The 24,757-nt window shown below is 41.4% G+C and overlaps 1 protein-coding gene across 9 annotated transcripts in view; it reads right to left on the bottom strand.

Annotated features, from left to right (window-relative positions):
* The window catches only part of STXBP6 (syntaxin binding protein 6), a 267,054-nt gene that overhangs the window by 60,438 nt on the left and 181,859 nt on the right, over window positions 1–24,757 (bottom strand). For 8 of the 9 annotated variants that reach the window (XM_081830665.1, XM_081830664.1, XM_081830666.1 and 5 more), the window contains 2 exons: window positions 16,574–16,704; window positions 15,488–15,653 (listed from right to left, as the gene is read on the bottom strand). In XM_081830665.1, coding sequence (XP_081686791.1) covers window positions 15,488–15,653; window positions 16,574–16,704 — 297 coding nt within the window. Of the gene's footprint in view, window positions 1–15,487; window positions 15,654–16,573; window positions 16,705–19,205; window positions 19,405–24,757 lie in introns of those variants that run through there. The other variant, XM_081830670.1, reaches the window with a different exon arrangement.

Below are 24,757 nucleotides of genomic sequence, written 5' to 3'. Positions count from 1 at the left end.
TTTTTTTTTAAAGATTTTATTTATTTATTTGACAGCGAGAGACACAGCAAGAGAGGGAACACAAGCAGGGGGAGTGGGAGAGGGAAAAGCAGGCTCCCCGCAGAGCAAGGAGCCCGATGCGGGGCTCGATCCCAGGACCCTGGGAACATGACCTGAGCCGAAGGCAGATGCTTAACAACTGAGCCACCCAGGCGCCCCTTGACTTCCCTTTTTATGTATGGGGCTTTGGGCAAGTTTCCTTGCCTCTCTGTAACCTCTCAGACACCCAGTTTCTTCATCTGTAAAATGAGGACAACAATAATTACTTTTTAGGGGTAATGTGAATGAAAAAGATTGCCTGGCATATAGTAGGAACCCAATATGGGAACCATCAGGGTCATCATCACTAGCTGGCTTTTTTCTTCCCCCTGGACGATAAAAACGCAAATGCAAAACAGAGGACTGCACTTCTACCACATCTGATGTAAGGGATGCTCTGTATTTTCACTCTCTCTTCTGTGTCTGACTGAAATGCAGATCCCATATGAATTTCCCTTAACAGGATGGAAGGCAGGACAACAGGGAGGTGGGATTAAAAGAAAATATTAATTATAACATATTAATATAATTGTTAATTATAACAGCTACCACTACAATTCCACAGTACTCCCTATGCACCATGCCAGATATTTTGTGTGATATAACTTAATCTTTACAACAACCCTATGGAGTAAGCATTACTCCATAATTCTGCTTAGGAAGAGGAAGTCAAGCTTACAGTCTAAGTAACTTGTCCACAGATGGTAAGTGACAGACTAGAAATACAAGCCCAGACCTGTGCAAAGTCATTTTCTGTTTAGTGTGTGTCATACCATACCAGAACAAGGTTGAAGAAACACCACAACAGGAAAATAAATACATACCCGAAGCAACACAGGAAAGTGTTGAATCAATATGGTAGTTATGTTTCAGGTGCTCATGTTGAATCACTTCTAAATGTATGCTGAATTAAAGAGATAAATCCAACCAGCTAATTTGAACTTGTCTGTAATGAGTACATGTTGAATAAACCTGACCCTGACATTTTACATCAAAGCTGAAAAAGGAACTGTCAGTCTCTTAAGAGGACGACCACAAAGTTATTTACAGGTAGGGCATTAGAATCATTTTTTTTCTGAGGAGACAGGAAGGAAAATATCAAGGAAAAGGAAGATTTCAAACAAAATCAAATGGCCTACAATATCTTCATCAGCAAAGGCTTTAAATAGTAAGACTTCCTAGAAACTTGTAAAGAACCCACGTAACTACTAAGGAAAAACAAATTCCTTAAGTAAAGAGAAAGGGCCAAGGTATAAATATCCCAGCTGGTAAACTGAGGAACTTCTTGGTAACGTAGCACCTAGCAAGCCCTTACAGCCACTTAAGGCCTGGGTCTTCATAAAATGTTCAGGTGTTCTAAATTTTACATTTTAAGACATTTAATGTCTTAAATCCTAATAGATTAGTACAATATAGTTGATAGGAAATACTGAAAAGTATATCATATGAAAGAAAAAAATGAAAGGTAGGACAGTATTACACAAGAGTGTACATTAGAGCTTTTAGAATTGTTTAGGAAAATGATGTGGCAGGTAGAACAATGGCTTCTCGAAGATGCCTACATCAAATTCCTGGGAATTGTGAAGGTGTCACCTTACATGGTGAAAGGGACTTTGCAGATATGATTAAGTTAAGGATATTCAGATATGATGATTATCCTGGATTATCTGGGTGGACCCAATAAAACAACCAGGGTTCTTATAAGCCTGAGGTGAGAGTGTAAGAGCCAGGGAGTGGCTTGAAGATGCTCTGCTGGGGATTTTGAAGATGGAGGAAACGCCACACCCCACAGCATAGAAGCAGCCTCTAGAAGGGGGAGAAGGCAAGAAAATTCTTCCCTAGGGCCTCCAGAAGGAACACAGCCCTATTGACCCATTCTAGGCTTCTGACCTTCAGAATTAGAAGATAATAAATCTGTGTTGTTTTAAGCTACTACGTTTGTGGTCATTTGCTAACAGCATCAGTGGGAAACGAATACAAATGACCAAGAGGGTAAACCTACTGTGGCTAGAAAAATTAAAATACACATGGACTCTGATGTGAATATTTGCTTTTAAATGATGTAGGCCTTTAAATAAATTATGATATATTCTATCTCATTCAAGTTTAAAAGTCAAAGGCTTAAAGAAAATACAAAAGATAGTATACTGACACCGTAAAATAATTGTAAAAGTGGTTTTCCTTCCCTTTACCTAGTGTCTGAAAAAACTTAACATTTGTAGAAACCAACTAGCAGGACAAAGCCCTTGGCTTTTATCACAGATGTATGATCTACTCTGACCTTGTGAAAAACACTTTTTTTTTCTTTCATAAGTCTCAGCCTCTTATAATGGGAACTGGGAAGATGATCAATAAAATCAACCAACTGTGAAAATAAGGTCCATAGGACAGAGTGAAACACTGATAGAGAGAATAATATATAATATATAAATAATCACAAGGAGATTAGATCTTTTGCAATATTTATATGTGATTCACAGAATGCCCCTGACTTTCATCCATCATATTCTGTCTAGTTTAATTCTCCTTGTTACAAGGGGGCATAAAGATGATCCTGACCTGAATGTTCTCAGTCAGGTTCAATGAGGAAGATATTGATTCCATTTGAAAGTTCTTTTCTGGGGCGCCTGGGTGGCTCAGTTGGTTAAGCGACTGCCTTCAGCTCAGGTCATGATCCTGGAGTTCCAGGATCGAGTCCCTCATCAGGCTCCCTGCTCGGCAGGGAGTCTGCCTCTCCCTCTGACCCTCCCCCCTCTCATGCTCTCTCTCAAATAAATAAATAAAATCTTTAAAAAAAAAAAAAAAGTTCTTTTCTATGGGGCAGAGTACTATGAATAATTATGATAATTACATTTAGATTTTTCTCAAAATATAAAAAAATCAGTTTCAGCTCAGACATCTATACTCAAAAATAGTCTGAGTCTTTCTTACTATGCCTTTTGGCATGTGCCACTAATTAAAAAAAAAAAGAAAAACAAATAGTTGCTTTCCCACTAAGAGTATCCACCAAGTCTGAAAAGCATGTGTACACGTATGTACACACACACACACACACACACAGTGCTATTTCACAATTTAACCACTCAAAATTTTGTCAAAGGAAATAAATCCCTAAGCCAATAAAGACTTGCCCTCATTTTTCTTTTTCCTAAAACATGTATCTTTGCCCCAGTGTAATGATATATTTATTTTCTTGCTTTGCTGTCACTCATATATTGCCATTGAAATGTTTATGCTTTATGTGCTCTCAGTTAGAAAATATTGAAAAAGATAGTCTTCCACATTCACAGGTATCACCCATTGAATGGTTCATAGAACCTACAGCAGCATCACCTTTGGAGGCCATACTCCTATAGAGCTAGAACAAAAGCCAAACCAACCAACCAACAGCTAAGCCAGGGTTACTTTGCATGCTTGTTTACTTGACAATGAGACAGGGCTATAGACAGCACAATGGATAAAGGTGAGCCAGAGCTTGTAGGCAAGCAACAGGGTTTGTCAAGGGATCTTTGATAGACCAGTCATGTCCATTACTAAGAAAACCATTAGACCGGTCAGAGAGGAGGCCAAATATCTAAAGTGGCAGCTTCATGTTATACTTCCTTTTTTTTTTTTTTTTTAAAGATTTATTTATTTGAGAGAGCGAGAACAAGGGAGAGAGGGAACACGTGTGAGTGACTGAGCGAGGGGGAAAGGGGGAAGGGACAGGGGGATAGGGAGAGAGAATCCCAAGCAGACTCCAAGCTGAACACAGGCTCTATCTCATGACCCTGAGATCATGACCAGAGCTGAAACCAAGAGACAGATGCTTAACCAACTGCACCACCCAGTCACCCTGTTACACTTCTTTATTCTACTTCTAGCTCTTGACACAGTAGAGCTTCTTACTCTCCCTCCATAAATGGGAGCCTTTGTTCTGTTGGGTGTCTCCAAGAGTTTATGGCAGGCTCCTTTTATTCTTGACAGTAAACTAAGTCCTCAAAACCAAGCCAAAGACATTCAGACTGATGACTGAGCTTTCTTCCCTAGGCAAAATTAACCAGGAATCTCATGCTCCGTGATAAGAGTGCTTTAGTGGCATTTCTATACTTACGACTAATTATAATTTGCAGTGTTACAGCATTATTCTATGGAGAAGAGCCACACTAAGTCACAGATCCTCTAAGTTCTTTTAATAGCCCTTCTTCAACAGTCTGCTCAGATTTTTCTCTGTATCTTTGGATGGCTAACCTAACGTAATGCCTTTGAGGAGATCTCTGTCTCAAATTGTCTTGAACTCGTAATAATTATTTGGCCATCATAAAGCTTATGTGTCTCACAGCAATAAACGTATTCTGTTTTCCGTATTTGTTATGGTGGCCAGAAACTGGGAGGATATATACCCATGACGGTTTCCAGATAAACTATAGGACACCCATGCAATATTTGGGACATACTTCTACTAAGAAATTATCCATCATTTATGTGAAATTCAAATTTGACCAAGCAGCTTCTATTTTTGCTTCCTAAATCAGGCAACCCTAATGCTCTTGCTTCCTGCAGAACATCTAAGAAATCCAATCCTGGGTAGGCATACTCCAAGTGGAAGAGTGAGGAATGTGTGGTCTTAAATCTCTAACTTCAGATTTACATCAGGGTCCACATTTCAAATAACTACCTTTGCTAAACCTAGTGATTTAGTTTTACCTTAAGGGTAAGAAACAAGGCAGAATTTTTTAGAAGCTTAGGATGTAATGTGAGGGAAAAGAAAGCCATTTCGTTTACCTCTTCAGTGAAGGTTTGAGAAAGGTCATACTCCTGTGTAGTTGTTCTCAGGTACTATGCACAAGTTCCTTACCTCCATTCCAGGAAAGGAATAGGACTCTGGCCTTCAACCCTGAAGATGACGTTCTGAGGTCCTGTCCACAAGATGTGTGCTCTGAGTGGTTTCCCCCAGAAGCAGGGGTGAATTTGACAAAGCACAAAATGATCATTCTTAGAGCCAGTTACTGCTCTTCAGCTTCTCTTTGCTAAAATTCCATGTTAGTTTTAGTTCTTGATGTTTTTATGTTACAGCAGGGCAACAACTTTTAAATGCCAGCTGATGGAGTTTTTATTGGTCTACGTGAACTAAGATAAGTAAGAACGATGTGCTAAGTTTTTCAAGGTAAATGTTTCCAATTTAAGGAACAGCCCTTTATTTCTGGAGAGTATGTCCCTTTAATCCTTTAGTGTTAAACTTTTTTTTTTTTTTTAAGATTTTATTTATTTGACAGAGAGAGAGACACAGCGAGAGAGGGAACACAAGCAGGGGGAGTGGGAGAGGGAGAAGCAAGGCTTCCCGCTGAGCAGGGAGCCCAATGCGGGGCCTGATCCCAGGACCCCGGGATCATGACCTGAGCTGAAGGCATATGCTTAACGACTGAGACACCCAGGCGCCCCACTTCTCTTGGTTTTCAACCATATTCATTTGCACTTCCTATTACTTTATATTCTTAGACTGTTTTTATGTGTCTACTATTAAGTTGTAGACCTTGAAGACAGGGCCCATTTCTTTTTTATTATCATCCTTATTATTTCAAATATCAAAACCTAGTATGGTTGAAGATGAGTACCTAATTAAATGAGGAAATGCTGAATGCCATAATAAATATCAGGAAAAACTATTTTGAGATTTTTGATGTTCATCTCTAGATGCTACTAACTACGAAGGGAAAATGTATTCTATATAGGAGAGAGATTGGCAGTTACCACCTTAACCAAGCAATCCAACTCAGCATAATTAATTGTGAGACATTCTAACCTGACATGGTTCCAGGGTGCTATAATGTCAAGTACATAATACCATCTATTAAGTACTTTGCAACAATGTTTAACCTGAATCTAATAAAGCCTGTAGACCTACTTCCAGTTTAGAGGAAATGTAGGCTTATAGCCCTGTCCAATAGAACTTTGTTTTTTCAATAGCTTGTTTATTTATTTTTTAAGATTTTATTTATTTATTTGACAGAGAGAAACACAGTGAGAGAGGGAACATAAGCAGGGTGAGTGGGAGAGGGAGAAGCAGGCTTCCTGCGGAGCAGGGAGCCCGAGGCGGGGCTTGATCCCAGGACCCTGGGATCATGACCTGAGCCGAAGGCAGACGCCTAACGACTGAGCCACCCGGGAGCCCCGTGTTAAACTTTTTTTTTAAATGAAATTATGGTGATACTGGATATGAAAATGGAAAAAATGTCCTTACATAGAAAACTGACTGGTAAACTTATGCCTCCCAAATTCTTTTAAAACCTGTACTTGTCTGTAAACCTGAAATATGGGATCATGCAGTACACTTTTTAGTTTCAGAAATACCACTTCATGTCTAACACTATTAAACAGTTTTACTTCTGATTCATGTATCCCCATTTTTGGCAGGGGAAAGAGAACTGGACTCAAATATTTTAGGCTGAAGATCTATTGGTAGAAAAAGAATATTTCTATTCTCTTATAAAGTTCAGAAAACATGTTTCAGGTTTTTTCTTTCCTACAAGAAGATCTGAATTAGTTGCCCTGATCTCTGGCGCAGCCTCACTTGCTATTTTAAACATCGTTGTTTTGGTAAGTCAGCAGTAACATACACACTCTATAAATGTCAAACATAAAATGCAGCACGTTCAGCATTCAATAAGCCATAGCAAACAACTCAGCATTCCAGTCATTTGAAATGTCTATAATAGAGCTCAGCTCATTCCCACTTGAAATAAAGAAATTATTATTTTTTTGCAATTCTTATGGCCAACATGGATTAGGAAAGCTCAAGAAAATTTTCTTGCTTCTTTTATTGGAAAGGGCTTTTTTAAGAAAAGATTTATTTATTTATTTGAGAGAGAGAGAGCGGGTATGCATGCCTGCACACGTGCCAGTGGGGGGAGGGGCAGAGGGAGAGAATCTCAAGCAGACTCCCCACTGAGCGCAGAGCCCAATGTGGAGCTAGATCCCATGACCCTGAGATCATGACCTGAGCTGAAAGCAAGAGTCAGCTGCTTAACTGACTAAGCCACTCAGGTGCCCCAGAAAGTTCTTTTGATAAATATCATGAAAGAAATCATGTAATATTATGAACACACAAATTATAATTTCCAAGTTTTTCTTAATAGAATATTCAGATATGTACTGGCACTTTGCAAAAATCCCATTTGATTGAATATTTTATGTATGTATGTATGTATGTGTATGTTTGAGAGAGAGCATGCACGAGTGGCGGGGGCAGAGACAGAGGGAGAGAGAGAATCTTAAGCAGGCTTCACACTCAGCATAGAGCCCGAGGCGGGGCTGGATCCCACGACCCTGAGATCATGACCTGAGCCAAAATCGAGAGTCAGATGCTTAACTGACTGAGCCACCCAGGCACCCCTGACTGAGTATTTTAAAATTCACTTTAATCCTCACGCCATTCCTTCAAGGTCTTTGTTACTCTCCATGATATAGGAAAGCAGAGAGGTTGAATGTAAGTTAAGTAGTTTAGAGGAAGTTACAGAGCTGAGTGATGCCACCAACAAAGCCGGGGATAAGTGAACGGAGTCTGCTCTCTATCACTGTATCACTGGGTCAAGTTGTGCAGTTATGTCCTCTGGTTGATTCTGAAAGTAGGAATGGCTCTCATCCATTGCAGGTTGTTTAACCATGGGATAGACAAAATACATTCATGATCCTTGTCAAGCCAATAAATGATACCTTGGAAGTACCCATATGCACCCTTGGTTTGGTTCAAGGTTTTGATGGAGATGCATGATTCAAAAGCATTTAATGCATGAAGTCACTCCTGGCTCAGGACCGCTGACCACAGCCCACCAGCTGGTTCACTGCGTGCATCAGTGTAGCTTACAGCCAAAGAGCAATGAAAAAGACAAAATCACATCTGTGACCCAGTTTTTCTTTAGTTACTAGTCATTTGTATCATGCACAGAATTGGATGGAACCTAAAGCAGTAGTCCTTGGTTACTTCAATGTTCTCACTTAAAATAAAAGCATCTGCTTTTGATTTACCTCCTGGGAACAAGATGAGGTTGAATGACCCACTCAGAAAATACGAGAAAGCACATAAACCACCCAACATAACAACTGGTAATGTTGTCCTAAATTGAAACAGTAAATACATAAAAGATTCAGATCCAGAAGCCTGGTCCTGCTAGTACTCGGCCAGTGTCGGATGCTTATGTCAGTAATTCATGTAGCACCATAAACATCAGACTTGCTTGATACAGTAGTTACAGTGGGAGGGTCCCCAAAACCAGAACAAACAAGTAGAAAACCCTAGCGGGGCTTTCCTAACTGTATACGTTAAATATCTGTACTGTTTTTTTTATTGACGCATTTTTTTTTTTTTTTTTTTTGGTTTCTGTTCTTAGTTTCTTACTCTCTCCAAAAGAGTTTCTATAAGCCAAGTCTGTAATGAACTATCACGCTGTCTAGGAAAATGAAGAGGCTAGAGTAATGGGAGACTGGATCATAAATCTGTGTGTGTACAGGATTGACACAGAATTAACAGTCATTTATAGAGAACTTTCAAATAGCATTTTAAATTTGATCCTAATAAATATCTTGTTAAATTGGGGCTATCTCCTCTTCTACTTAGCTGAATCAATATAAGGAAAAGAAGACGTGCTTATTAAGTGAACTCGAAGTCCTGGCCTTCACTGAATGGATGGAGAGCAAGGGCCAGGCCTTGACCGAGGGGCCAGCTCTATCCCTTATTAGCTGTGGGGTCTTAGGCATGCTTCTCACAAAACCTTCTCCTTGTTTGTGCCACAGCAGAGAATAACTGAAGTTTGTTCTTTTGTTTTTCGTCGAGAGTGACAAGAAGAGCCACCAGAGGACCCATGACACGGATTCCACCTGATGGAAAGAACTGTACGGTACACTTCACGGCTCGCTCACAACAGCGGGTCAGCTAAGCAGCCTGGCTGTCTCCTCTGTTCGCATCTAGGTGTTGGCATCAAGCAGCAGCTGTACGGTGGTTTTAACACAATTTAATGTGGTCTGTGAATTATAATCTCTAATATATGTGTGTGCATCCCCAAATATATTAAGGTTTGAGCAGTGGGGCAAAATTATACATGAATCTATTCTTGAGAAATAAACAGTTCGTTGTAACGCGCCCCTGGCGGAGCATGTGTCTGAGTGTGAGGTTCACATCCCACAAAGCCATTATTCACTGACAGAAAACATGACAACACAGAGAAGAAATATAAAAATTACAGCAAATTTACAGATTCCCTTAAAGTAGTATGTTAATGTATTGGGATGAAGAATGACCATATAGATCGTCTTTTTATCCTCCGCCCCCCATTGGAAGCCTGTTAGGGCGTACCCATGTCCTCTTTTTATTTTTTTTAAAGATTTTATTTATTTATTTGACAGAGAGAGAGACAGCGAAAGCAGGAACACAAGCAGGGGGAGTGGGAGAGGGAGAAGCAGGCTTCCCGCGGAGCAGGGAGCCTGACGCGGGGCTCAATCCCAGGACCCTGGGATCATGACCTGAGCCGAAGGCAGACGCTTAACGACTGAGCCACCCAGGCGCCCCCCCATGTCCTCTTTTTAGAAGTTGCTACCTCATCTTACATATGCCCACGCCTGGAGCCCTCACAAGGTGAAACATTTGCACACTCCACCCAGGAATGACCCTGCGTTGTTTGGAAGAAAAGTCCAAAGCAAGGTCACGCTTCAAACCCTGAGATTCCATTTCATCCCAGGGGAATCCAGCGTAAAGCCATTAGGTTTCTCCTTTAGCATACCAATCGGCAGGGGCAAACGAGGGCCAGTCTGCTATGAAGGAGACATCAGAGACATTGGTGTCCCTGCAATTCTAATAGAGCTCAGAAGTCTGGGCTTGATACCATCATTTGAAGGGTTGTGCATAGAACGGCAACACTTAAGAAATATCCTTTGGTGGTGATGAAAATATATGGCACTCCAAAATAGCCTGTTTTGTGGAAAAACAATCTGCCACATTCCAAATTCTGAATATAGCCAGCACGGGAATGAAACTGTGTGGATTAACTACGGCAATAAGAGAGAGTTCATTTCGCCCTGCCCCGACTGTCTGTCTGGCCAGTGCTAACCATCCTTTACAACACAGCTCAGCAGTCACCTTGGTGCTATTGAATTGTTTTATGTCTGTTTACACCTCTTGTCTCCCCAGAAGAGTAAACCAAGTCAGCAAAGGTATCTCCTTTTTTGTTGGATCTCTCCAGCTAGCTCAGGGCCTGACAGGTAGATGGTGCTGAGTCAATGCTTATGCAATCAATGAGGACACGTACACAGGTGGGCTGCAAGCAATATAAGTGGGTCCACGCAAGGAGGACCCAGATGAAAACAGGTGAAAGAGCAAGAGGTAATTCAACGAGTTAGCCAAGGGTGTTTGGGCCGAGTTCGAGAAAATGCTAGGATATGCTTCAGTTTGTACAGAAGCTCGCCTTGAAGAAAAAATCATTTGTTTTCCTGCAAAATAATTTACAACACTTACTGAAGAAGAAAACAGGTTTGCCAAGAATCTCCATTGTTCTAACACAGAAGTTGCCAATACCACTGAAAATTCCCATAGTCCACGGCATTGGGCCTAAGAATAATGGGCCAACAGTAATCACTACAAAAGGTCAGTGTAAAAATAAGCTAGCCACGGAGAGCCATGTGGGATGTGCTCACATTTTACAAAAAATGAAGGAAGCAATACAAAAATGTTCCCCTTGGGACTGTGACTTAATATGACAGGCCTGTTAGCTAAATTGATACTACTCTTAGGGGGCAGACCATGTTTCTCTGAAACGAATTGGTTGAAAGCAAGTATCTCTTCTAAAGTCTCAAGTTCTACACATATGATTAACTCCTTGGAGGCATCTTTGAAGTGCAAATGTGTCATCACACATATAACGGTATATCATCATCTCTGCTTACGATAAACACACATCTACCCTCTCAGAAATGAACCTGAGACTTCGCTTTCAGGGCCCCTGTCATTCAGTATGCCACGTCACTTTTCAGTAGACAGACTGGCTCCATGCCTCTCCCTTCAGTCTGGTTAAATCTACATAGCTTGGTAGCTTAGGGACCCAGCAACTAAATGGATAGCTTTGTATTTTTGAAAAGTGACTGACCTTTAATGAATTAAATGAGAGGGAGAGTGGAAGTCAGGAATGACCAAGGCTGGAGGACATGGTTCTAGCTTCCTGATCTTCCTACCGTCCAAGGGAAGAGAAGATGGCTGCCAAGATACTGAGAGAGGCAGGAGAGGAAACCAATACCTCCCCTCTTCACACTTGCTTAGGGCCTCCTGCCCCCCTTCTGGTTATAAGGACCTTCCCTTGGCCCTACGGACCGTACATGTGTCTCCTGGATTCTGTAACTAGCATCAGAAGATCAAAGCTTCCCAGTCTGTCCTCTGGAGACAGAATATCGTATTTGCAGGAGGGAATTCAAGCATGTCAAAGCCATTTCTGTATAACTGACTATCCCCCAAGGGAAAAAAAAACTTGGTCATGGGAGCTATACACAATTAAGGGGAGAACTGCCTGGGATTGTAGGCATTTAAAAGATGAGCCCATCTGAACTGGTATTAAAGAAAGTGTAGTTTGGTGGAAGTCAGGCAGACTTGCTTCCAGGACTCTGATCTTGGTAAAGTTGTTCAAAATCACTGGGCCTTAGTTTTCCTGATGACAGGGTTGGGCCTGATGCAGAGTACCTGAGAGGCCCAGGGAGTGGCCGGGGCTCCATCGTCTTCCCCGGCCACCAAAGCAGTTCAACTCTTTAATATGTTGAAATTCAGATGAACAAAAACAAAAACAAAAACTACAAAGAGCAAGATAATTTTTTTTATTCTTATGTTAATCCCCATAAAAGAGCAAGATAATTTTAAAGGTCCCTGATAACTCCATCATTCTTTTTTTTTTTAATGTTTTATTTATTTATTTGAGAGAGAATGAGAGAGCAAGCACATGAAGCGGGGGGGATGGTCAGAGGGAGAAGCAGACTCCCCGCTGAGCAGGGAGCTCAATGAGGGACTCAATCCTGGAACTCCAGGATCATGACCTGAGTCAAAGGCAGTCGTTTAACCAACTGAGCCACCCAGGCACCCTAATTCCATCATTCTTAGGACTCTCCCCGCCCCCAAATACTTAAGAGTTACTATCTTAATAACATACCTACAATAAGACTAGGTAAAAAATTAAAAGTCCCTATAATCTCTGGTCCCCTCCCCTTATCTCCCTTTTTTAAAACCTAGGGATGTGCTGGCTAAAATATTTCCCCCAAATTCCTGCACAACCTCAGGGGGCACCATTCATAGCAAAGACAATGTCAGTGTGCTCCCCGGAGTGTGGCACTCAGTGGCCCTGACGAAGATGCTTTTAGAGTGGAGAGGGCCTGTGTTTGAATCTCATCTCTGCTACTTACTAGCTATACGACCCCTGGCAAACTATCTAATGATCTCTCCAATCCCATTTCCTTGTCTGTAAAATGGAGATAATAAATTACATTTCCAAAGGCTGTGGTAAAGGCTAAATGAAACAACATATGTAAAGAATCTGGTGTTGGGGAAGCATACCAACACCGATATTAGTTCTTTAAAAATCACAAAAATCTATGACATTTCACAGTTCAGAGAATATCCGTGTCCAGGATGTGTGCCCCATACTCTGAGGACAGACCAAAAGATACTGCGAAATGTGAAACAGCTCTCATCTCCTGAAGGTGGGGTAGGTACCTCCAAGGATGAAGGGGTCAGAATGTTGTGACCAAGCACTACACAATTTTAAGACTGAATTGTGGTAAGCGGCAGAAAGGAAGACTGATTGGCACGCTAATGAACCAGGGTGTGTTGGTACAACTGTTATCAAGGATAAGCAACTGTTTAAATAAGATAGGCTGTGCTCATTAGGGACGTATGTGCTGCCAACAAATGTGCTTAGTTCAAACTTTTTTGCCTTTCTTAGGAATCTGAGGCCAGTCAATATTTAATTGTGCTAAGTCTTTTAGTTGACTCTTAAATTAAGAAGTGATTCATCTACTCAACTTAGGCATTAGAGATTCTCAAAATATTAAAACTGAAGTGGATTCCAGGTCTCTAAGCCAACCTCCACATGTCACACCAGTGAAAAATGAGGTCTAAGGAAGACGAGAGACGTGGGTGCAGTCACAAAAGGTAGGGCCAATGCTGGTACTTGGTCTCATCAACTCATTCTCTTTCTTACGATAGGAAATCAGTCTTTAGCTTTGTCCAATATACATACTAACGAGTTAACATTGGATATATGGATTCCTTTCTCAACGCTGCATAATTTACGTGGGGCACTGGAAAACCTCTGAAGGGCTGGGTCAATGACTGAAAGAAGCAGCTGGGTGGGGCTGTGTGGGAAGGTCTGAGGACATTGAAGAAGGTAACGAAGAGCACAAAGTAAGGCTGTTAAGGGACCCGCCAGTCTGGAAAATGGGTAGTGAAACTGGAGTCTACTAAGGAACCAAATACAGAATGATTCTCCATATCTAGGATGTAGCACAGTGACCAGCACATAGTAAGGTACTTAGTACTTATTTGTTGCATAATCGGATGATGAACCAGGACTGAATGAATGAACGCATGAAAGGAAGTGAGTTTCAGAGGCAAAAGAGAAGAGGGACTGCCCAGTGAGATGAGGGAAGAGTTACCAAAGCTCTCCTCAACCTTAGCAGGAAGGACAAGACTCATTTCTCCTGGAAGGACAAGACTCGTTTCTCCGGCAAGGACAGTGGAGGGAGTGAGGCTGGGGTCCTCCTGCTTCTGCCTCACATTCTCCTTCTGAGGAAACGTGCCAATTCCCATGGCCCTGCTTCTGCTTCTGGCCACTCTGCTCTCAGGATGGAACACGCAGAAGTAGAATGCATGAGGGGAGTCCCTCTCCAAGGGCAACAGAAATTTCAAACCCATAATGTCACCTTATTTTCAGAGGAGACTCTGCTTACTTGCTTTCCGTGTATGCTACGGACCATACGGACACCGATGGAAAAACATTTCCTAGGAGGACCCTGAGATCAAGAAACAAATCTGATTCTAGCATAGCAGAGACAAGCCTCACCTAATGAAGAATGAGGGAAAGCTGGGATTTCCGGGCCCATTTTGCAGTCACTGAAACACTCTGTCGTCTGTGGTCCTGAGCCTGGTGCGCCCTGACCTGCCAGGTCTGTTTCAGCTGGGCTTCGCACATGGGACCCGTGTGAAGAGTGCCAGGGGCACAGACAGGATGGCGAGCAGTAGCTCATTCTATTTTCTAAATGGTAGGAGGCCAGTATTAGATGATCTCTTTCCTTTCAACATCTACATCTAATAGTTTTTGCTTTTGTGCACAGTATGGGGCCACGTGGAAGACAATATGCACTACTCATCAACATTTTTCGAGGACTAAATGGAGAAGCTGTAATAAAATACTGCATCGACGCCTAAAGAAGACCTTTCTAGGTTCTTAGGATGCAAGCAACTTACTGTTTAAGAGGAACATCAACATGTCAGCGGATAACAACAAAGCGCTGGCCGGAATCTTCTCTAATGACATCTAGCAGACTAATGGCAAAACGACGCCGTGTACGTCAGGGGCTAGGGTGGAATAATGGGTTCCGTGCCATGTCCATACGAAAGATACGTACAGCTCAAGAAGATGTAATGTCTATAATGTGACCTTCATTTGACATTTGATTAAAACTAAGTTGGTGCACAATTTTTTTTTTTTTTTGCAAAACCAGGAGAATAGGTCAGTGAAAAGAGCAATGACAGAAACGCTCTTCCTCAACTCACAGAGTGACTGGCAAGGCTTCTTAAAAATATTTTTAGCTCAGTTTCAATTCCCTAAAAAGAAATGCCACCTAAAAGAAATGTGTTAGGCACCCTCTAAATGTTTCTCATTAAGTTGCCAACACTGGTACTTACCCCTTCAGGCTGGCTTAGAGCATTCGGCCTCACTCTGCTCTGTATGCCATCCGAGGAATAAACCTAAGACTAGCTGCTATTTGAAAGAAAGGGACTACATCTGTAAGAATTTGTATGTTAATATTTGTAAAATATTGTGAGAAATAATAGGAAAAAGCAGCCTAGAAAACAGTGCTCTGCAATGAAATTACAGAAATGGTAGTAAAGAAACCAAACTGAGAGTTTTTCCTAATAAAGGGGCAGGTTAGTTCTCATAGTATAAACAGTCTTAGCTAAGTGGCTAATTCTTCTAAAAAGACCAGCTTTTGGTTAAGAGAGAAAACATACCACCGTGTCTGGATTTAGCACGCAAAGAACTCCCTAGAATGGTTCTCATGCTGTCTAACTCTGAGCATCCTGATTCTTTTTTTGTCTTTAATTATGCTGCCGAACACCTAACTTTTTATGTAAAAGTGAGTCTAAGGAGACAGGATGAGCAAAGCCCTACAAATGCCCACTCACCTCCCATGATTTTGGACTGGCAGTTAATAAACTCCGGCTTCCTGTCCGTGAGGTACCTCTGGCAGGTGTGGTGGAGGATCTGGAAGAAGGTGCATTTTTCTGAGGCTGTGCTGGCTACCCACTGGTCAAATGAGTTTTCAAACAACAAATCAAACTCTGCAGAATCCTGGAAAAAACAGTGAAATAACTACTGATCTCAATCTATAAAAACTGCTGCTTTCAGCTTACTCCTGACAAAAGACTCGTAAAGGCAAAAACACCTTTCAAAACTTTGGTATTAATCACAAGGCTCATCTTTATTAGCACCTAGATGCATGTAAAGAGAGTCCACCTTTCTCTGTTTATCAAGCAACCCCCCCAGATCTGAAGAGTATTTATAGCTGTCCCTAGGAGGCTAGTATCACTAAAGCCCTTCCAGCATACCACACATGGATCTGGCAGAATTTAGGCTACATGCTGCCTTCCCAATGACCTGGAAAAGGATTCCTTCAGGTTCTTAGCTCTATTAATTAATCTTGCTCCTAACCTTTGGTAAGGAAAAGATTCTCCCTTATTATTTTAGCATATAGTTACAATTTACATTTGATTTTTCCTCATTATTGAGGTTTTGCATAGCGAGTATGTGTGAGCAAAAGGGAAAGTACTTAAATAAATAATTCTACCTTAATATGTTTCTCATGTATAAATCCAAATACATAATTTATAAGGTGTCATCTGTTTGTTTGTTTTGGAAAAAAAACCTGATCACTGGTGGTATTAGGAGATAAATGAAGCTTTGATGAACATAGTTTTTCATATTAATAACCATGGACATGATATCTGAACTCTGCCCTTTGCACTTGGCTGATACACATACAGGAGCCAGCATTTCTTCAGTATGCATCCCCTTACATTTCTGCATCAAACATGATGAAAAGACTTGTAGTTCCCCATAAGGACACAGAAATCCAAAAGTCTTAGCCACATCACTGAAATAGAGAAATAGTTTGTTAGAGATGACTCAGATAACCACCAGCACTGCCAAGGTCAGTGAGAGAGTCATTGTGTGAAGAGAACACCTTTGCTCAACACTGGGCATTCACTCACCCGATTAGGATCGATGCCATTAACCTGGCGAAGTTGCTCAAGCATCCACTGTGATCTCCGCACGAACGACGTGGAGCCTTCAAACTGTTTGACCTTCGTGATGGATGCTTGTGTGGGTTTCTTGTTTGTTACTGCCAAGAAAAGACCACTCAGATTAGCGGGCGTGAAGGTTGGTTTGTTTTCTCATTACACCTACGTGTGTATACACACACACACACACACACAGAATATGAATATGCGTGTCTTTGATGAGGGGTGAACTCAAAAGAAATAGTTATACTCTCCACTCTCAAGTAATTACAACATAATTATAATTGTGAAGGCTGCTTCATTTATGTCTTCATTCAAACTAAACACAACTCAACCGAGGGACACCAAGCACTTTTAACGGAGGCTACAAGTGCATGATGACCAACTGCAGGGAAAGCAGCACGCGGGGTTGGCAGGCATCAGGGTAGAGTTCACTGGGAAAAGCTGAATTGTAGAGGAAGTGGAGGTTACTGGCTCCCCTAGGGAACTGCAATGCATATTTCCAATGTGATATTCCAGTGTAAATAAATCAGGCTTCACCTGGTAGAGTAAGATAGAGTAATGCTTCACTTTAAAAAAATATTTGGGGGTGCCTAGGTGGCTCAGTCGTTAAGCATCTGCCTTCGGCTCAGGCCATGATCCCGGGGTCCTGGTATCGAGCCCCACGTTCGGCTCCCTGCTCCGCGGGAAGCCCGCTTCTCCCTCTTCTACTCCCCTTGCTTGTGTTCCCTCTCTCGCTGTGTCTCCCTCTCTTTCAAATAAATAAGTGAAATCTTTAAAATAAATAAATAATGAAAAAAATATTGTTCAGTTTGAATCTAGTTTGCATCTGTTTCTGACTGTGTTTGGCATTCACGCACCACCCCCCTCCCAAATTCCTGAGGTCACCACACCTGCAGGACCAAGACAGCTGCTTCTCCCAGCCTTAGTCAGTTCTTCCTTTGCCCTTTCCATGCTGAGGGTGGACAGTGTCACCTCGCAGACAGAGGCCAAGCACCAGCCACAAGGAGAGAGTCACTCTGGATATTTCCACATCTGCTTACTTCGTGACTTAGAGCCTCCAGGGTGGCGTGGTCATTAAGTGTTTTAAAAGGGCTTTCCTAAAAGCTCCTCCTAGGCCTGGCTGTAGGAGTTTGTAAAATTTAACAGAAATGATGCTATTAAGGGAACCGGAAAACGTGGAAAGTACTACTTGTAATGAATGTAATCCCGATAAGCCTGTGCATTGAGGGCACATTCTTTCTTTGTTTCCAATAACCCTGCAGGTCCTACATTTCCAGATAACTATGCAGATGTTCAACAGATGGCAAAAAGAATCCTTGAGGGATGAAGGACAGAAAGCACCTACTCCAGTCACGGGTGCTGGTAAGAAGACTCTCCTTCATGCATAGGAGAGTTTAGGGCAATTTCAGTATCCGGGGTCATTAAAGCAAGAACACAGGGACCAAGAGGCGAATGAGATGTGGGCACCCTGCCCTTACGTCTAGTGAGAGCCCTAGGCTTCCAAGATTAAAGACCTCTTTTTATGACACTCTCCCCTTTGCTCCAAACCAGAATTTAGCAAACATTTAAAAAATAATTTCAAATAATGCTTAGGTTTATTACTCATTATGTCAGTTAGATTTGGCTAAAAGCTTCTGAACATTTCATACCAATTACATTTACTTTCACGGTTAAAAAGTCACCATCCCCTTAACACTCTCGATCAGTGGAATTTTATAGTCTTCTATTCACAAACAGCCTGTCTGGCTTATGGCTCTGTGTGTAAGTCCATTCCCCGAACTAAATTCAGGCAACAGTATCAGTCTAGCCATTTAACTTAATGCATTTATTTCATGTGTCTCCTATGAGATCTAACAGGTTTTTCTGCCAGCCATGCCCTGCTCTTCTGTTTTCATGGTAGAGGAAACAACATACCTGGAATACAGGCAAGTCCTAAAATGTGCTGAAAAGATTAAAGAATACTTTTCAATAACAGGAAAACATGGGTTCCTGTATTAGACACACACCCCTAAACACACAAAGAGGATTTCCTCCTTTGTTTATGTAAATTACACGACATTTAGGCATCCTGGGAAACATGAAGGTTTTCCTTCTAGCTTTAAAGTCGTTATGAACTCCTATTTTTACTTCTGGTCCACTTATTTCCAAGTGGTTCACAGCATTATAAAAACTCAAAACACAATGCAGGATCACTGTAATTACTGGCATGTTTAGGATTGACATTTTAGAAAAGCAAGTTCCACTGGAAGCCTGTCACTGAAATGAGAAGGGCAGGAACCCCACCCACATGACAAATGCCCCACAGAACTACTAACCGAGATGGCGCTGCAGAGCGGTCATTTTTCCTGAGGCACTTAAGCTCGAGCCCTGCCTGCCTCGTGCTCTCTACTCGCTTATTCTTTGCCCAGTTCTTGGAATCTCGGTAGTTTTCCTGGGCACTGAGCCCGGTTTGGTTTAATTTTTGTTTATTGTTATTATCTCCAACATCCCAGTTTCTATTTTGAAGCAGGTGCCCTAAAATTATATTATTATATACACATTATATAGAGTTAAATAAAGACTTTCCACTTCTGAAATCAAAACAACTGCACAAACACACCATTGCCAGACTTTCTGAGTTCTGTGCTTGAAGGAGCCATGTTTAATTCCCTTTGTTGTCTTGGTGCTTTTGGGGTCCAAAGCTGATAAAAAACATGTCAGTCAAATTCTGGACGTCCAGTGAAAAACAGGAATCTTTCTTCTTCCAAAGGCAAATTGACTGATAGCATACCCTGGGTCAGTAATATTGGAGTGCTCTAATACTACTGAGTATTAGTACTCTAATACTACTGAGTAGTAGTACTCAGGGTAGAAGGGGGTTGCTATTTCCCAGGAGCAAAAGATGGTGGGAGCCTGGTGGACAAAAGGGAGAATGGAATGAGATGAAAACGGGGAGGTACTCGAGGCCCAGATCATGTAGGGCCTTGGGTTTTATTCTAAGCATTTTGGGATGCCATTGAGGAGTTTTTAAAAGATGGTTCAGTCGTCTATACTTAAGTTTGAATGGCGGTCTGCTCAGAGAAACCAGTGTGGAGAGAATCCTCAATACAATAGACTCTGTAGTCACTATTTTGAGTAACTTTAAAGGCCAGATAACCAGGGCATTTCTGTCATGCCTTTAACGTTCACAAGGACAAGGGAAATATACAGGCATTTAAAGGGGCAGGGTAAGCATGGTACTCCCAGGTTAAGACCACCCAGAACCAGCCTGGTTCCCTGGCTCTCCACTCCAACCGCTCACCAGAATCATCCTGGGAGTTTTTACCACAAATACACCAAACCACATGAGTCAGAATCTCTGGAGGTGTGGCCTGGCGTCCACATTTTCAGTTTCCCTAGGTGATTCTAGAGCACAGTGACTGCTGAAACCACTGCGAGTGTATTAACTTTATTTCACAAATATTTACGGGACATTTATTAGATGGGAGACACAAAAGTCTGTTTTGTGGGCAATTCAAAGATTGAATAAGATATGGTTCTAAGTCAAGAACCTGAGCGGTGGGGGGTGGGGCTATTAAGAATGATGGAGAACAGTGCTCATGCATAACGGGAGTCATCTGAGGTGTTGGGGAGGGAGGGGGCTTTGAGGACCAAAGCAGAGTTGGGGAAAGTCAGGCAGACTTCTTAAAGCAGCCACATTCCAGCTAACAGACCATGAGCCCTCACCCAGGCTTCTGTGATTTCTCCCACACTGGTTTCTCTGAGCAGACTGGCCATTCAAACTTAAGTATGGAAGACTGAACCATCTTTTAAAAACTCCTCAATGCATTCCAAAATGCTTAGAATAAAACCCAAGGCCCTTACCATGACCTGCAAAGCCCTACATGATCTGGGCCTCGAGTACCTCCCCGTTCTCATCTCATTCCATTCTCCCTTTTGTCTACCAGGCTCCCTCCACCTTTTGCTCCTGGAAATAGCAACCCCCTTCTACCCTTTGCAAATGCTGTTCTCTTTATAGAAATACTCCTTCCTTTGTTTTTTTTTATGGTTGTCTCTTGTTTGTCATTCAGATTTCAGCTTACATGTCAAACTCCATAAAAAAAAACGTGTGTGATCATTTATCTGCAGAGATTTCCCTCACCATGTTATTTCTTTCACTGAACTCTGTTCCTTGCAAAATTCTGTTCTTTAGTTCATTTCAAACCTGGATAAAATACTTGAAATTTGCTTCTCTGGAATATTCGTGAAGAATAAAACCAGATTGCTATCGTGTCCGTGGAGTCCTAAAAGATGTAAGAGGTAGAGATATCCCCACACGGATCTTGTAAGCTATTGCCTACCAGTTTGTGAGGTAGGATCCTAGAAATTGACATACTAACAAGTGACATTTTCCCCAGTAATTAAGGGTTTTTTTTAAAAGATTTTATTTATCTATTTTAGAGAAAGAGCGAGAACGCACACAAGCGTGGGAGTGGGGGGAGGGGGAGAGGGACAGAGAGAATTCCATGCAGACTCCCTGCTGAGTGCAGAGCCCAGACATGGGGCTCCATCTAATGACCCCAAGATCATGACTAGAGCTGAAGTCAAGAGTCCGATGCTTAACTGACCCAGCCTCTCAGGCGCCCCCAACAATTAAAGTTTTAAAAAAATCTTTTAAAAATACAGTTTCTGGTTTTTTCTCTTGTACTTGACCACAGGTCTGTGACAGAGGCAGCGTTACTGCTGTCATCACTATATTTACAGACAAGGAAACTGAGGCATGGAAAGCGCTGACTTGCAAAAGTAATACTGTTCATAAACGAGAAAACCGCAATTACACAATGAGCTTAGGGTCCATCGCTCTTTTTACTATAGCTTTTTGCTGCAATGTCAAATGCCACATTTTATTGCATGTGGGAAGCTCATTAAATAAGGGCTAACTGAATTTTTTGTTCTAATAATGATACTACTGTTGTGATTTTGACAATATCCTGAACTGTTATTCCCTTAGTATTTCCCTTTAAATAAACTTGGTTTTTCACTTAAGTTAATGAGGAACAAAGCACATTAAAGCCATAAATAGATACATGGCTCTGCCTACATTAAACAGAAAATAATGTAAAAAATACAATTAAGACATAAATGTTATTAATCTCAAATTAGAGAGTTGTGGAAGGTTTGGCATGTAAGGTCCACTATAAGGTAAAGTGGTGATTATCAAGTGTAGGCAGGTGTTAAAGCCAATCACAACACAGATGTTCCCCTCGATATAATCATGAAACTTACCTGGAAATGGCTTCTCTAAGAGAACTGCATCATATGCATTGGGACTCACTTAGTAAGTCATGTTTTGGAGTTATCCAGGCCTAACGCTGCTGCTTTTTCACTTACTACCACTCCTGTTACCCACTGTTTTCTGTTGGTATCAGAGGAAAACAGGAGCATGGGGCCAACCAAACCCAGGTCCTTTTGCTACCAGCTCTGATAAAAAGAATATGGTTCTCATGGGGGCATGCCTCCTCGTTAGCCTTCATGTAGCCTTCATTTACCTCTCAGCTGTAGTTAAGAAGCAGTGATAGAAACTATTATGTCTACAATATCGGCACCATCATTACTCAGGTGGTGAAATATCTTTCCCTCATGAACTAATGGCATAAAAAAGGTCTTTTTTTTTTTTTTTAAAAAAGATGGGCCCTCCATGAAAGATTGTTCAAATACAAAATAAGACACTTAGTATAGTCAAAGGGTGGAGACCACCAGCCTCGCTTCTGCGCAATCAGAAAATTCTATTTAACTGGAAACCAACAAGCCAGCCAATAGCAAAGCACTTTCTTAGCTCAAACCTGCTCTTACAGTAAGTCTGGAATTGGTGGAGGAAGGGACAAAGATTGATGAGGAAAGAAAGACAGAAATGCAAGTTACTTGCCTATTATGCAAACCAGAAGAAGGTGCCTCGTCTGCCAGTGAGTGTTAATAGGCTGATCCTCCATTTCAAGGTCTACTGGTTGAATAACTTTTTAAGGAGTTACAGCTTTCCCCTACAATCTCATTATTCCACAGCATCGCTTGTCAATCATTCCAAACAGGAAAATCAATTTTGCTCAAGACACAAAATATCTAGCTTCAGTCTTAAAATATTATTTTAAAAGAATCAAATAATCATCTTATAAACAAAATTATTACTCATCACCTCAATAGCCTCTACATTTCATTTTTCATAGGTATTTTCGTATATTCACTAACATCTGCACACACATTTCTTATACACATTAAACTCCAACTGAATCATCTTACATTTTTATGTGATCATTTCTATTTTAAAAAAAGATGCTGAAGAACAAATCCTATCTATAATATAGTTTGATATTGAGGCTAGGTAGCTAAAACGCAGAGCTTACCATAACTAGGTACCTAAAATACCTTAAAATTTCATCACACTTATTCCTACCATGACCTTACAGTTAAAAGTGAAAGTGAGCGTTTTGTGGTATGCTTTAGCCCTCTACTCTGTTGCGGTCCAATGGCCAGACATTTTGACTTCAATAAACCTGTTGATGAGAAAAAATTTGGAGCAAGGAATAAAAGTGATGTCCACATAGAATTTTATCAGGGTGGCTCTTTGTCAGAGGGGGCTGACATGAAGGAAAAAAGAGAGAGAGAGAGAAATCCTCTGATATGTGGTTCCGGAAGTAAAAGCAAGATTGAGCACACCTCCTGGATGCTGATGTGGTAAAGAACTGGGCTCAGAGACCAATGTGAGAAATGATTACTTGGAACTAGTTTCCTTAATGCTCTCCCCAAACTCTAATATATGATAATTCTAGGTGGATTTCACAGTACCTATGAAGAAATAAGTATCAGGTCTGAGGCTGCATCCGCAGTTTTATCTGGTGAGACAGATGAATGCTTACAAAGCTGAGAAGGAAGAATACAAAGATTGTTCCTTCAAATATTTTTAGAACAGGGGAACATCATCACTGGGAAATGGAGCATGGTACGCTCTACACAGGGTTGATCGTTGACTTCCAAGAGTATTTCTCAAAGTGTGTTCCCATTTAGGATATAGTACGTGTTCAGACTTCACAGGCTCTAACCAGACCAATTCATGAAATGGCCAAGTTTCGCTTTGGGGCCCGATCCCTCTCCTCCCTATGTCAGGTCCTGGGGGCTCTCTGGCCAGATTCCTGACAGGACCCAAACAGGCCTGAAAGGGTATTCTTGAATCTGTTTTTAGGAAGGCATTTTTCATCCAAATATACAACAACCACAGCAAAAACAGTGGTATTCAATCTTGAGCACCAACCCCTGGGGAAGAGTATAGGATGGCCTTCAACAGTTCCCGCTCCACTAACCCTAAAGGGGAGGACAGGGGAGAATCAGTGCACAAGGGCTTTGAGGTTTGTTCTTAAAGACAGACTTCCTTAGTCTACACTAGGGATAATCACAAAGAAAGAAGTTTTCCACAGAGAAGATTCCTTATTTGGTATCACTAATTCCAAGGCCTGTACCTTATATCACATTCTCCCCTCCAAATTGGAGAAGGAAGGGGAGAACAAAGAGATTGAAAGCCTTGGAAATTTTTCCAAAGGGATACTGCGAAAGGAACTATTTGGGAAACCTCTTGCACAGAAATTTGGAGAAATCCTTCAGGAGAAGGAGGGGAATAAGAAACATCTTGCATCAAACATTCCTTAGGAAGGATGCTTAAAAGCCCAAGTATGAAGGTACAGCACCATATGGATGGTATCTAACAGCTTACACATCAATAGAGCCAGCGACCCCCCTACACCAATTTTGCAGCAAGTACTACCGGGTTTCAATATTTGCAATTTACCAACAAGGAAACAGTATTACTTTTGGAACATGCAACTTCAATGTCACATATCAATATGAGATCTAATTGGTATTTCTAAAACCTTGTCCCTTCTATTTTTAATCTTCTTTACCCTGTTCTTTATTTTTTTAATTGTAAAAATATGTAGTTTTTTTTTTTTTTTTTGAAAGGCTATTCTACTTTTCAAGTCAATGACTGCAGAGGGGGCGAGGTGCACCACAGGTGGTCTTGGGCTGTTACATCTTTAGCTGGGAATCAGAAAGCTTAAATCTCCAGAAGGTTTGTGTTCCCCATTGCAAGACCAATAGTGTCCCCTCCATGCTGGCACCATGATGTCTTGCATTATTATACATCGGCAT

Source organism: Leptonychotes weddellii, chromosome 9 (genome assembly GCF_054177405.1).
Source record: "Leptonychotes weddellii isolate Sample4059 chromosome 9, ASM5417740v2, whole genome shotgun sequence".
In the NCBI taxonomy this organism is placed as follows: Eukaryota; Metazoa; Chordata; class Mammalia; order Carnivora; family Phocidae; genus Leptonychotes; species Leptonychotes weddellii.
This window is presented reverse-complemented; position numbering and strand designations above follow the sequence as displayed.